The sequence below is a fragment of the Castor canadensis genome, chromosome 6 (assembly GCF_047511655.1).
Source record: "Castor canadensis chromosome 6, mCasCan1.hap1v2, whole genome shotgun sequence".
In the NCBI taxonomy this organism is placed as follows: domain Eukaryota; kingdom Metazoa; phylum Chordata; class Mammalia; order Rodentia; family Castoridae; genus Castor; species Castor canadensis.
This window is the reverse complement of record NC_133391.1, coordinates 41,073,944-41,086,908: the sequence shown is the minus strand read 5'-3', so window position 1 is coordinate 41,086,908 and position 12,965 is coordinate 41,073,944. Positions and strand designations below refer to the sequence as shown.

The following is a 12,965-nucleotide window of genomic DNA, read 5'->3' as shown; positions in this document are numbered from 1 at the left end:
CCCAGGAGAGAGCTCCAAGTTGGAGGTGATTCCTCCTGCCAGCAAGTAAAGCAGGGCTTTGTTTTCAGGACAACAGGAGGGGCAGGGAGGAGATGCTTACTCTGAAGACCAGAGCTGACCCTGTCCCACATTTTCCCTCTTCTACCAAGCTCCCATTTTCTGAATTCCTGAAGGCCTTGTAATCCTGACACTCATTTGGCGTGTAATTGTGTCCTCTACCTGAAGAGACCTGTTATAGGAATGTCACTGCTTGGAGAACCCCCTCACCCTCCCAACCCATTTCTTCTCACCCTTCCGTCCGGTCACTTTGTGCCACTCTACCTTTCTCTTCCTAGAACATGTCACCATCTGAAATTCTTACCTATTTGTTATCATCTTTATTGTCTGTCTTCTCCTCACCAGTAAGTGCAGCCTCCTGGAGGGCAGACTTTACATTTCTTGCTCTGTGCTACGTCCCTGATACCATGACATTGCCTGGCACTTCACAGGTGCTCGATATACATTTTTTTTTGGCAGTACTAGGATTTGAACTCAGAGCCTCACGCTTACTAGGCAGGCACTCTACCCTTTTCTGAGTGTCTGTCTCACTTCACCCTTCTCCAGAAATGATGCTCTACCCAAGTCCCAGAGAGCCATCTGCAAGAAGAAATGGAGGTGCTTTTGTTCATGAAGAGCATTTCTGAGATGGGTGAGCAATGCAGCCCTTAACTGAGATTATCACGGCAGTGTGCAGCCAGAGAACCGTGGGTGAAACCCAGAACTTCAGAATTTTCTACATCAATCTACCACCAAACTCTGTCGCTTCTTTCCTTGACATGTCTCAGCTTTCATCTGCCCCATTTTTAGCTAAGATACTATTGCCCACCACCTGAGCAGTTTTTTTTGTTGTTTTGTTTTGTTGGTGTTGTTTATTGAGACAAGGTTTCACTAAGTAGCCCAGGCTGGCTTCAAACTCTTTTCTTTTTTTTTTTTTTTTTGTAAGGACTGGGGTTTGTACTCATGTTTTACCACTTGAGCCATGTCCCCAGCCCTTTTTGCTCTGGTTATTTTTTGAGATAGGGTCTCACTTTTTGCCTGGTCAGAGTGGACTGCTTCCCACAATAGCTGGGATGACAGGCACACACTACCATACCCAGTTACTGGTTGAGATAGGGTCTTACAAACTATTTGCCCCAACTGGCCTTGAACTGTGATCCTCCTGATCTCCACCTTCCAAGTAGCTAGGATTAAAGGCATGAGCCACCAGAGCCCAGCAGCCTCAAACTCTTAATCCTCCTGCCTTACCCTGCTGACTATTAGGATTACAGGCATACACCAGTACACCCAGTCATCCTGCAAACTTCCAACAGCTTAATCTACCTACAGTCACAGATCCTGGGACATAGAAAGGGTCAATAAATGTTTGAAGAATTAAGATACAAATTAGTGGATAATAAAAAGAAAATGCCACCTTCATCACATAAAATCCCAGCCTAAAAGAATTTCTGTTACTCCCACCAAAATCCAAACTCCACAGTCAGGTTGCAACTACCTCTCAACCTCATCTCCCTCATCCTACGTGAGCCTCTAAGCTGCAGAACTGGGGTTCCCTCAACTGTGACTCAGCTGATGCTCTCTGCCTCCCATGGAGGTGTTTACCTTTGCATAGACACATACACCAATAACCACAGACTGCTGGAGCTGGAGGAGAGCTTAGAGATTCAAGCCAAAGGACTTCCTTTTGGAAAATACAGCAAACTATTTAAAAGTCTGCATGAAATCTGACTAACTTCTTTTTATGGACACAGTTAAGCCCTCCATAAAGAAAAGGAAATCTCCAAGGGCCAAACATGAAAATGTGATGATCTGTGTTAGCAGAGGCTAATAATTGGCAGCCCTTAGTTTTGAGGGCAACCGATAACTTTAGATAATAGATTAGATAAAATAATTCTGTTCTAAATGATTAAAATCACAAGATTAATAAATTTTAAATGGGATCTAACAAATGTGAAAGAGAGCCAAATAAAATTTATAGACCCCAAAAATACAGCCATTAGAATGAAAAAGTGGGGTAGAAGTCTCTCCCCCACCCCCACCCAATGAGATCTTCCTGCCTTCCGCTGATGCCGGAAGTCATTCATTTGGGATCCCCATTTCCCTTTTCCCAGGCCCTCTACTCAGCTGAAATGGAAAGGAGAACCAAGAACTGGGAATGCATATTGCACTTTGTCTCTGGTTCCAGAGGAAATCCTCACTGTCCTCACTCCCTGTGCCAATCTTTGACCAAGCGATGAGACCAGCTGGCTGGCTAGGGTGAAGATTCATGAGCAACACCACACGAATCCATTTCAATGCTGGCTGGTGGGCAGGCGAGAAAGGAGATGAGAGGATTTGTAAGAAGATCTCAACAGGGAGACACTTAATCTTTGAGGTCACCGCTTATATGGAGACCATGTTGTCAGAGATGACCTTGGAGGCCAAAGTGGCCAGAAGTCCTGAGATAGCTGCCACTGCTTGGTTCAGGCAACTGAGTCTTAATAGACCAGTGCCAGGATGTCAAAGAAAGATGGACTGTCCCCTTGGCTCCTGAGTGGCATGGGAAAAGTTCCAAGCCTACTCTGAAAGAGGCAACCTATTCCAAAGATGATGAAACTAAAGCCATCAAAAACTCTCAGAAGCTTTATTTGGTTCTACTTCAAATGTGCTAAGTCCTCTTTAAAATGCTATATTAGCCTTATATTTTTAATCATTTAAAACAAATTTATTATAATCGATTACCCATGGTAATTATTTAAATTAAGATATAACTGTCTATTATTCCTGCTTTCTAGTCCTAAATCCTCAGAGTGTACTCTGAGGCATGCAGCAAAGTGACAAGCTACCACTTCCCAGTTGCTGAGCCCTGGTACACCCCAAATACCTCCCATCCTCAGCAGAACCCTTGACTCCCCATGCAAATACTTGCCTGGGCTGGGGATGGAAAGATGGAAGCAGTGCTGAGCAGCATGAAGAGTGTGGCAGGTGCTGGACATAGATGGCCAAAGGACTGCAGGGGTGGACACAGCCTGCATGCTGTAGATGGAGAAGCACTGGCACAAGAGCCAGTGGAGGAATGTGTCTGTTCACACCTGCCTGCCCAGCCATTCTCCAGCTTCTACCAGACTATAAAGTCCAAGGGGGAGGAGATGGGAACTAAGATTCACTGAGGGCCTGATTCCCAGGACAGCTAACTGGGCATCTCTCTGTGCTAAGTTCACTAAACCCTATTGCTACGAGCAAAGCTGTACAGAGAGGGCATAAGACCTCACAACCAACCTGAAACATCTGAGCCACTGACCTTACACTCAGTCCCACAGCTGATGAGTAATACATCTTGGATTTAAATCCTGCCCCGTCTTTCAAGGACCCATCAATGCTTGCCTTCCACTCAATCCCCCACGAAAGAGTAAATGCTCCATAAACATTTTCCTTTCGGTTTTAAAATGAATCACCTCGACAGCCACTTGAGATTTGCAAAATGAAAACTGAAAAATGCCTTATCAATTTCCTGGGCGCTTACACATAAAATCCCTAAAAATATCATTTCCCTGTCCTTACCCTCACCTTTCTTTTCCTTGTCTCATCCTTGGGACCTCTGCCCAAGCCCTGATACCACCAAGCACAATTTTACCTGCTGGGAAGTGGGACACAGGCATAGCCTCTGCCAGGCGACACAAAAACACAGATTAAGATAAGTGTGTGGAAGAACCAGGTGAAGTCTCTTCCCCAGGCCTGTCTTCTCAGCTATTAGGAAAGGGGCTGGCTCTCTAAAGCTTGTGGCTTATGCATCCGTAAGCCACAGGCCGGGTTCCAGACACGGACCTTCCTGTTCACGGTCTTCCCCTCGGTCTTTGGGGCACAAGGTGGTGCCCACATGACAAGTTTTATGTTTCTGGCCTCCTGGACAGACTTTCAGCTGTTTGATCTGCAGTGTCGGGGGTGTTCCAAGCTTTAATAAACTTGCCTTGTGTTTATGTCATTTTTCAAAAACAGTGTAGGAATGATGGAGTGGCTCAATGGTAGAGTGCCTGCCTAGCAAGCATGAGGCCCTGAGTTCAAACCCTAGTACTGGGGAAAAAAAAAACCAACAGTGGCTCAGGTCCCCATGTGTTAGTAAATTGCAAGTTTCCGGTAATCTTTTTATACAGAAAGGTGACAATTTATTTTTAGTTGTCACTCAACCTTTCAATTAGCCTAAAAATTAAAGAAAAAAATGTCAGGAAAAAATTTTCTAGCTTTTGGGGTTTTTAAATCTAAATTTAAGGGCTGGTGGGAGTGGCTAAAGCTGTAAAGCACCTGCCCAGCAAGCGTGAGGCTCTGAGTTCGAACCTCAGTACCACCAAAAAAAGAAAAGAAAATCCAAATTAAATCTAAATTTAAGGTATTTAAGTAAAGGTTAAATTAATATATTAAATAAGGAATTCTTATTTAAGGGATTACAAAATCCAGCATCTGGTTCTCACTGCTAACTACACTTACTCATTTTATTTCGTGGTGCTGAGAAATACTTTATTTTTCTATTCAATAATCTCTAAGTGAGAATAAACGATATTAGATTGATTGTTAACTGCTTCTTCATGCTTCTATGTATATAATGGTACTTTTATTGATTTCTTTTATTCCAAAATTCATCCAGAAAAAATTAAAGTGGTTTATGAGGACCAGAGAATATAAGAGCATGTAAAATAGAAGTAGTTGTGGGGCACAAAAAAGAGAAAAGTATTGGCATAAAATTGGTAGAAAAATACAGCCCCATGGCTGGGAGAAAAGCAGTTTTCCCCTCGTCTTCCCAGACCCTGAGTCCACACAGCACAGCTTACCAGCTGTTAAGTGGAACCGGAACAGAGCCTCTGTCAAGTGGCAAAGTGCTCACCCGCAGTTCCATCCCCGGCAAGGGAGGAGAAAAACACAGGACTGATTTAGTGAATCCAGCACATACAGGTGCAAAAACTGGATGACATACAATGTACTTCATATACATGTATGAAAATGGCCCAACAAAACCTGTCCAGGTTGTTTTAAGAAGCGGGGAATGGAGGATGAGAGAGAATGATAGAGGGGTGAATCTAACCAACTCACATTGTAAGCACATATGAAAATGTCACAGTGAAACCCCCCTTACAATTAAATATATGCTAGTAGGACGTTCTTTTAATTAGATGACTCTGTGGACAGACCATAAATATTTTCCCACTAGGTTTTCTATATGCTACCTCATTAGCATTCAAACTATTGGGAATGTTTTCTTAATTTTACCTCCTTAGATGAACACTGCCCAGTAGAAATAAGAGTGTAAACCACAGGAATTTTCTAATAATTACTCCATTGCTAGTGAGATTTTACGATAACCAAACCCTTGTGCATGTAACATTTTAAAGCTTCTTGGCTGTATGTAGCGAGCTAACTCCTTTTTGGTTATTCTATGGTCATCTCTTATGTCCTTGTCAGGTAGGGCTGATATGATAGCTAGATGAAGCATCAGTTCTTTTAGAAAAGGCTATCTTGAAAAGAAATAAAAACTTCAGCTTTAGAGATGACCTTGATGTGACAAAATTTTATGAAATAAAAATGTACTGACTTAAAAAAATAGATGAGCCAGGCACCAGCAACTCACTCCTATAATCCTAGCAACTTGGGAGGCTGAGACAGGGGGGACTGCAGTTAGAGGCCAGCCCAGGCAAATAGTTCATGAGACCCCCATCTCCAAAATAACCAAAGCAAAATGGACTGAAGGTGTGTCTCAAATGATAAAGTACCTGCTTTGCAAACACAAAGCCCTGAGTTCAAATGCCAGTCATACCCCCACCAAAAAAAAAATAGATAGATGACATAAAAGTAAGGAGCTCAGTGAATGTTGGTTTTCATCTATTTCAGAAAATACCTTACATTTTTCTCCAAGTACAGAAAAAATTAAGTTCTAAGGCTTTCAAGTAACCAACATGAAGGAAGAAACTTGAGCAGTATACAAGTTACATGGCCAATAAAAACTAAACTGCTCAAGATCAAGGGAAGCGCAGCTATTCTTAATGTCAAGGCCAGAAGACACATTTCACAGGGGCTTGAATGAAGATTTCACAGGGCTGAATCTTACGATATTTAGACCCATGGTCTTTCTTATCCACTGCTTATGTTATTATATCAGTTAAAGCACAAAAAAAGTAGAGAAGTTTAACAGGTAATAATGTGGTCCAGATACATAGTTATCTTCTGGTATAATGAACATGCATTACTTTTATAATCATCTGCTATTTTAAAAATAAACCATATTGAATGATTCCATTTATATGAAATATAAAAATAGGCTAGGTTAATCTATGCTGATGGTAGCGATTCAAAAGGAGCCACGGGAGCTTCTGGGGTACAGCCAATGTTCTGTTTCTTCCTCGTGGAGTACAGGCTTGTCGTTTGTGGAAACTGCTCATCAAGCTGTGCGTTTATAGTGCACTTTTCTCAACATATAATAGACTTGCATAAAACTTTTTAAAAAAATCACAGGGCGACTGTAAGGATAATTTTCATGCTTACTTCCCCAAATAGTTGGTGAGTACGAGTTCTTTTTTAGTAAAGAAGTAAAACGACAGACGTTAGAAGTGTAACTCAGTAGTAGACCATGTTTTTAGCATGCACAACAGCTTGAGTTCAATCCCAGTATCAAAAAAACCAAAAAAACAAGTTAAAAGAGAACCGGGAAGCCAGGCATGGTGGCATTCACCCACAGTCCCAGCACTTGGGAGGCTGAAGCAGAAGAATCACTTGAGCCCAAGAGTTTGAGATCAGCCTGGGCAACATGGCTAGACCCCATCTCAAAAAAAGAGGGCTTGATGAAGGAATGAATCTAACCAAGCTACAGTGTTAGCATATATAGAACTGTCACAATGAAACCTCCCGAACAACTAATACATGCTAATAAAAATGTATTAAAAATGTTTCAAAAAAAGAGGGCTTGGCTACCATGTGCAAGGGCCTGGGTTCAGACCCCAGCATGACTAAAATAGACCAAAAAATAAGTGTTCATTTTTGCTTATCTAATGGATACCTAAAAATTTAAAGTTCTGTCATGTTTTGCTCAGAAATATTACCTATTCACTCAGCTCATACCATTTATATACACCATGCAAACTACTTTCACCTCTGCCAGTAGTATTATTTTGTTGGCTAAGTATAAATCTATGAATTATGTGGATTACAAGGTCAAGGGAGTGTTGCCTGAAGGCTTAAATGTATGGTTGGCCTAGTTCAGACCTCACCATCTTTAGATGTGAGGCAAAGTGCTAGTGGAAATTTTTCAAAAGGAGAGTTTTTGTAACTGGTGGAACTGGGTAGAGACCTAGACAGTGAACAGCAACTCCAAGAACAGACTCCAGGCCCCCTTCCAAAGCAAACTCGCCATGACGGCTGTTCTGCTCTGCTCTGCTCTGCTCCATAAACTCAGCACTAGAGGGGAAGGCCAGGTCCTGTGGCCTGGAAAATTACTGCAGTACACCCACCAAACTCCCCTGAACCAGAGCACAAGGGGCTCACAACAGTAAGTGCTAATCACACAGAGGGTATGATCAACTCCCAGGACAGGGAGTGGCAGGCAGCCCCAGTGCCACCTCACTTAGATTGAGGGTCCCTGAGTGGGACAGAAGAGACTGAGATGCTGCTGGCCCCATCAGAACTGGGACCGAAGAGACCAGGGAAAGGACAGACATCAAATATGGATACAGTCTCTAACTGTTGTCAAACACCATGTTCCTGCTAGAAAATGCACTTACAGAAAAGCACTGATGGCCTAACTCTTACCTTTTGCATTTGTATGCAAAGGCCATTGTTTATATGTAGTGTGGTTCAGGGAACAAGAATTGCTAGGTTCTATTCTTGGATCAGTTGCTGATAAACACAGTATCTGCTAGTGGAAAACATTGAGGGCTTGGAAATTCAGAGCTGAACTTTCATAACCAGAAGGTATTTATATGCGTTACCTAGTACGCACCTACAATTGAATACTAATTTGAAGATGCATGTGGCAGCCAGGTGGAATAAATAAACAAATGTCAGTAGACAGAGAAGTAAGTAGGACACAGGAACAAGAGCCAGAGGTTCCATGGGAAAAAAGAAGCAGTCCAGCCAGGCAGCAGGAGCCATGGCCCCACCCACAGGGACACCCGGGGCTGCTGAGCTTTGCCTCTGCTAAGTTCCCACTCAAGTCACACTACCCCTTCTTTGCCCACACATCTGTCTGTGTTCCTCTCCCTCCCTCGCTGCCTGCGTCTCAGATTACTGCTCTGCCCTGAGTTACCTCTGTTGCTGGAGGGTTGAGTCCTTTCCAAAGCAGAGGAAACGAGAAGCTCAAGTGAATCAGAAATGACAAGGGCCAAGCGGAGAGATGTGGCACAGATGCAAGGCAGCGAAAGTCAACTAGTTCCTGGGCTTGAGAGCAGGCTGGGGGCTAGCCGCTAAATCTGGCACTTAACCATGACAGACTCAGCTTTAGGAGCCAGATCTTTTAAAGGAAGCCAGTGCACGCTATCCTTCTACTCTGGCTTTGTGCCCAAATGTCATCTCTTGGCTCTGACACTAAGTTGGTCCCAGCAGTAGGTCAAGTACAGAGCAAAGAATGTAGAAATCATTTCAGTCCAGACCTCTGCCTTCAGGCAGAACCTTAGCTACTCCAATCTGAACGAATGGTATAACTTGTTTAAACCTGCCTGGATGGAGAATCTTTAATTTCCAGTTATAGTCTGTTCCCAGGACTGCTTTTTAGTTGTACCCACCAGTATAGCTGTACCAGTTGTTAAAATACTGAAATACTAGGTACCAGTTTGTGTGAGTGCCCATTACCAACCTGATCCACCCTCAGAGCTGCAACTAAAAGGTCATTTTTTGGGCATAGCAAGGGACCCTCAGGAGCCTGTTTCAGCACCATCATCTGTCCCCAAGGTATTGTCAAATAGTTTTACTTTTACCCTTGCCTGTTCCACAGCACAATGCTACCCTGTCCTAAAACTTCAGCTGCTTTTCTATCAAATAAAAGCCACTCCTCATGATTCAGTCCTTCACAATACAGCCTCGTGTCTTCACCTGCTAGCTCACCAAATCTAGCTGCTCAAGATTTCCAAACACTAACATTTCCCTGACTCTTGGTCTTTGTGTACACTGCCTAGAATAACCTTCTTTCTGTAACCCAGCAAACTTACCAGCTACTCAAAATCTCTCCCAAATGTCCCCACTTCCATGAAACTAGTTGAAAGTTGTGCCCCATTTCCAGAAGGGTCACAGCAATATCTAGTTTCTACATTTAGAAAACATAATGACTGTTTTGGATTGTTATTTTTATATAAGCACCTTGCTCCCTCCAAGACAGAAAGCTGTGGGGGGCAGAAACCACCTCCTGGTCATATTCAAAATGACCTAGCACAGTATCTTACTTAAGGCATGTACTAAATAAATATTTGTATAAATGAGTGAGTGAGCAGCTCTGAATCTTTTGCCCAGGGGACCCAGTGTCTATGTGTTAATGATTTTAGTTGTTTGTCTCTCAAACTACCCCAATTGTGGTTGTATCTTTTTCTGCACATGTACCCAAATTGCACACCATCTGTATCTTAAACTACTGGGTTATTTCAAGACGACGGGGCAGGAAGCTGGCTCCCCTGTCATTACTTTACCACCCTGGAGTCTGTGACTGCCATCTCTCTATACACTTCTTCCCGTGCTAAACCAATACACCCCTCACCCAGGGACAGGCAAATGACAGGTTCTGGGCCATGGAAGCTGGCCTTACAGATGACAGGAACGTTGGTGGTGGAGTCAGTTGGCAGGGATTGCTAGAAAGAGGAGGCAGGGTGGCTCGCTGGGAAGCAGAGCCAGGAAGGGGCTCTGGTTGCTGTGGTCAGTGCCCCCATACAGTCCTGGAAGGGCAGTTTTACTGCTCTGGTTGCTGCTGGTATGCAGAGTGTGGAGGAGGGAATGCTAGCAATCCTTTCTTACCTCTCCTGTCCTAATTCCTCCTCCCCACTCTTCCTCCAAAGCAACAGCTCTGACTGGGAGTTAAATCTATAGGACAAGAGGGAACTTTGATGCAAAACATCTGGGCTTTCTAACAACAAAAAAAGATGGGAGACAAGGAGACAGAAACCACAGCCACTGTCTACATCTCACCCCAGGAGGAAGTCAAGGAAGGAGTAGGACACAAAGCACAAGAGATGGACTTTGGGGCTCTAGGAGGCTGAGAAGAGGAAGCAAGTGATCCATCAGTGTCCAGGCTTAGCTTCTTATTAAAAATCACCGACAGAGAATGGAGATATAGCACAAGCAGTAAAGCAGCTTCCTGGTAGATGCAAAGCCCTGAGTTCAAACTCCAGTGCCACCAAATAAAATGAATAAAGAGTAATAAGTAAAAACCATAGGGCAGAGTCTTTACTCCCATTTCCTGCAGGAGGGTGGGGCAGGAAATGTTTCTCCCTTTTTTTCCATTTCTCCCCACTCTTACCCCGTTGTGCTAAATTCCTTTCCTAATAAACTTTACTATTATTTTTACTACAAAAAAAAAAAAAAAATCACAGGGCAGGAGCCAGGTGTGGTGGTACATGCCTGTAATCTCAGCACTCAGGAGGTTGAGGCAGGAGGATGGAGAGTTCAAGGCCAGCCTGGGTTACACGGCAGGACCCAGTCTCAAAAAATTAAATAAAAAAATAAAAATCACAGGGCAACAGAAAGCCACTTCTGGAATAGGACACTGGAAACATTTTTTCTAGAGAAGGCTCAGTTTGGAAAAAAGAAACAAAGAATAAGAAAACCAAGTGAGATTCATCCAGGAGGAGAACTCAGCAGACTCCGGAATTGATGGCTCAGAATGAGCCAACAGACCAAGACTGGGAGGCAGAATTGAAACTATTATTATGGCAACCTGATTCCCATCTCCAAGGAGGGAGCACACCTGAGGTAAAGGAAAAGCAGAGAGAGGGAAGAAAGGAGGTCACTGACTTCAGGGTCACAAGGCAACAGTTTTCTTCTCTCTTTAATCTGTGCAGAGGATACTGCTAACTGTCACATGAACTGGGAAGGGTGTTCCAAGAACAGGAGGGAGATCCCTCCCAGGCCCGCCCACCTGTACACACTCCAAGGGAGCTCAGCCACATGGGATTGTGGGACCCTAATGTGGAGGAGTAGAAAGGCTCAGAGGAGGGAAGAAATGTCCATGAGGAGGCGGACTAGGGGTCATCAGAAGGAAGAAATCTCCTATGCAGGATGGTGACTGAGTACAGCTTTCTGCACAGGTGCCAGGCTCGCTGGCCATGGCAAAGACTAAGTGGCAGAGTTCTTACAAGGGTCAGTGTCCAGACTGAAAGGGGCCCTGGCAATCATTCAGGCCAAGTTCTCCTTTTTACCTGAGGAGTCATCATTTTTCCTCCTTGACCACCAACTACTTGGTGGCAGAGCCAGGTCCAGACTCACTGCCAGGATTACTTCCACTGCCACAGAGTGGAAAGTGAATCCACAAGAACGCATCTCCAAGCTGACCAACTCAGTTACTGTCCCTATTAATTCCCTCTTTTTGGCCACAGGAGAAGGCAAAGCACCACACCCGAGTCTGGGTAGAGGGGTTGACCCATATTCATGCTACAGTGTCCTCTCTGAGTTTCCTGACAGGGGGAAGGGGACCGACGGCAGACAATGCACTAGAACTTTGAAGCCTATTCCCTCAGGTGGGGAAGTACACCTAGGCATTCTGGGGACTTCTTCATTCCTTTCCCAGCCATTACAGTCACCTTTTACTTTGCTAGGCCATCAAAGGTACACTGAAAGTCACTATGCATAGCTACTCCTATTAAAGTGAAGACAGAGACGACTTCCTCCCATTTCCCTAGGAGGAAACTGAGGCACAGAAACATAAGTGGTTTTGGTGAAGTAAATATAGAAGTACTAATCTACCCCACTGCGGGTCCCTTGTCTCCTGGGGCAGCATCTGGGGAGTCTGATGGATTTCCATGGGTTTGTGAGGGCCAGGAGATGGTCAAGCTGATTCGAGAGGATGGCGAAGTGAAGAGTTGGGGGATTAGGAGACAGAAAACCGGGCTGGGAGAGGGGGTGACACATGGGATGAAATCTGAGGAATTGTTGAAAAAGAACTCCCGAAGCGCAGCAGGAGAGGAAAGGCAGAGAACCAGAGTCAGCGGCGGGCAAAGTTTGGGTGGCGCCGAGCGGAGCGCACGGCCGGGGTGGAGAGGGCGGAGGGCAGCGCAGACACGGACCACAAGTCCACGCGTGGACCCCGAGCGCCCCAAGTCTTCCCCAGCGTTTCAGCCTGTCCGCATCGCTCTCCGAAGAGAGAAGCGAGGAGTCCCGAGAACGCCCGGGCCCCACATGGTCTGGGCTCGGGGACTGGGGGACTTGGCGACCGTCCCCGCTGCTGCCTCCACGCGCCTCTGTCCCCGAGTAGGCGCGGCGGCACCGGGCACCTGGGGAGGAAAACGAGTTGGAACCCGGGTCCAAGGATGAGAGGAGGGTCCCCCAACCCGGGACACTGCCTCCGAGCCCCGCAGCGCTACTTACTCCGGTTCAGGGGGTTCCCGCCGACCTGGGCCGACGCCACCAGCTCCAGATAAAGGGTCCAGAGTCCCACGGACACCATGGCGAGCACCAGCAGCAGGCGGAAGCGTCTCCGAAGCAGCCGGACCGGGCGCAGGAGCAGCAGGAGCAGCGCGGCCCGGGGGCTCCCCATGGCGCGGCGCCCCGCCGGCCGCCGCCACCCCCCGCCCCCCGGCCGGGCCCAGCGCCCCGGGCGCCCCGAGTTCCAGCCCCAGCCCAGCGTCTCAGCGCTGCGCCGAGGCCGCGTCCCCCGGCCGCGCTCCAGCGGGACTCCGGCTCATGCTCCGCGCGCCTGGGGTCTCTCGGCGGCGCGCGCGGGCGCCTCGCGGGGTCTCCCGAGTGGCCTCCGCGCTCCGCTCCCTCTCCACGCCTCT

At 46.0% G+C, this 12,965-nt stretch overlaps 1 protein-coding gene across 1 annotated transcript in view; it reads right to left on the bottom strand.

Moving 5' to 3' along the window:
- B4galnt3 (beta-1,4-N-acetyl-galactosaminyltransferase 3) overlaps positions 1-12,732 on the bottom strand; it is a 91,354-nt gene extending 78,622 nt beyond the window's left edge. Inside the window, exon 1 of the mRNA XM_020176684.2 lies at positions 12,556-12,732. Within this exon, the coding sequence (XP_020032273.2) occupies positions 12,556-12,724 (169 nt within the window). The 5' untranslated portion in view covers positions 12,725-12,732. The remainder of the gene's footprint in view (positions 1-12,555) is intronic.
- Positions 12,733-12,965: the final 233 nt, after the last annotated feature.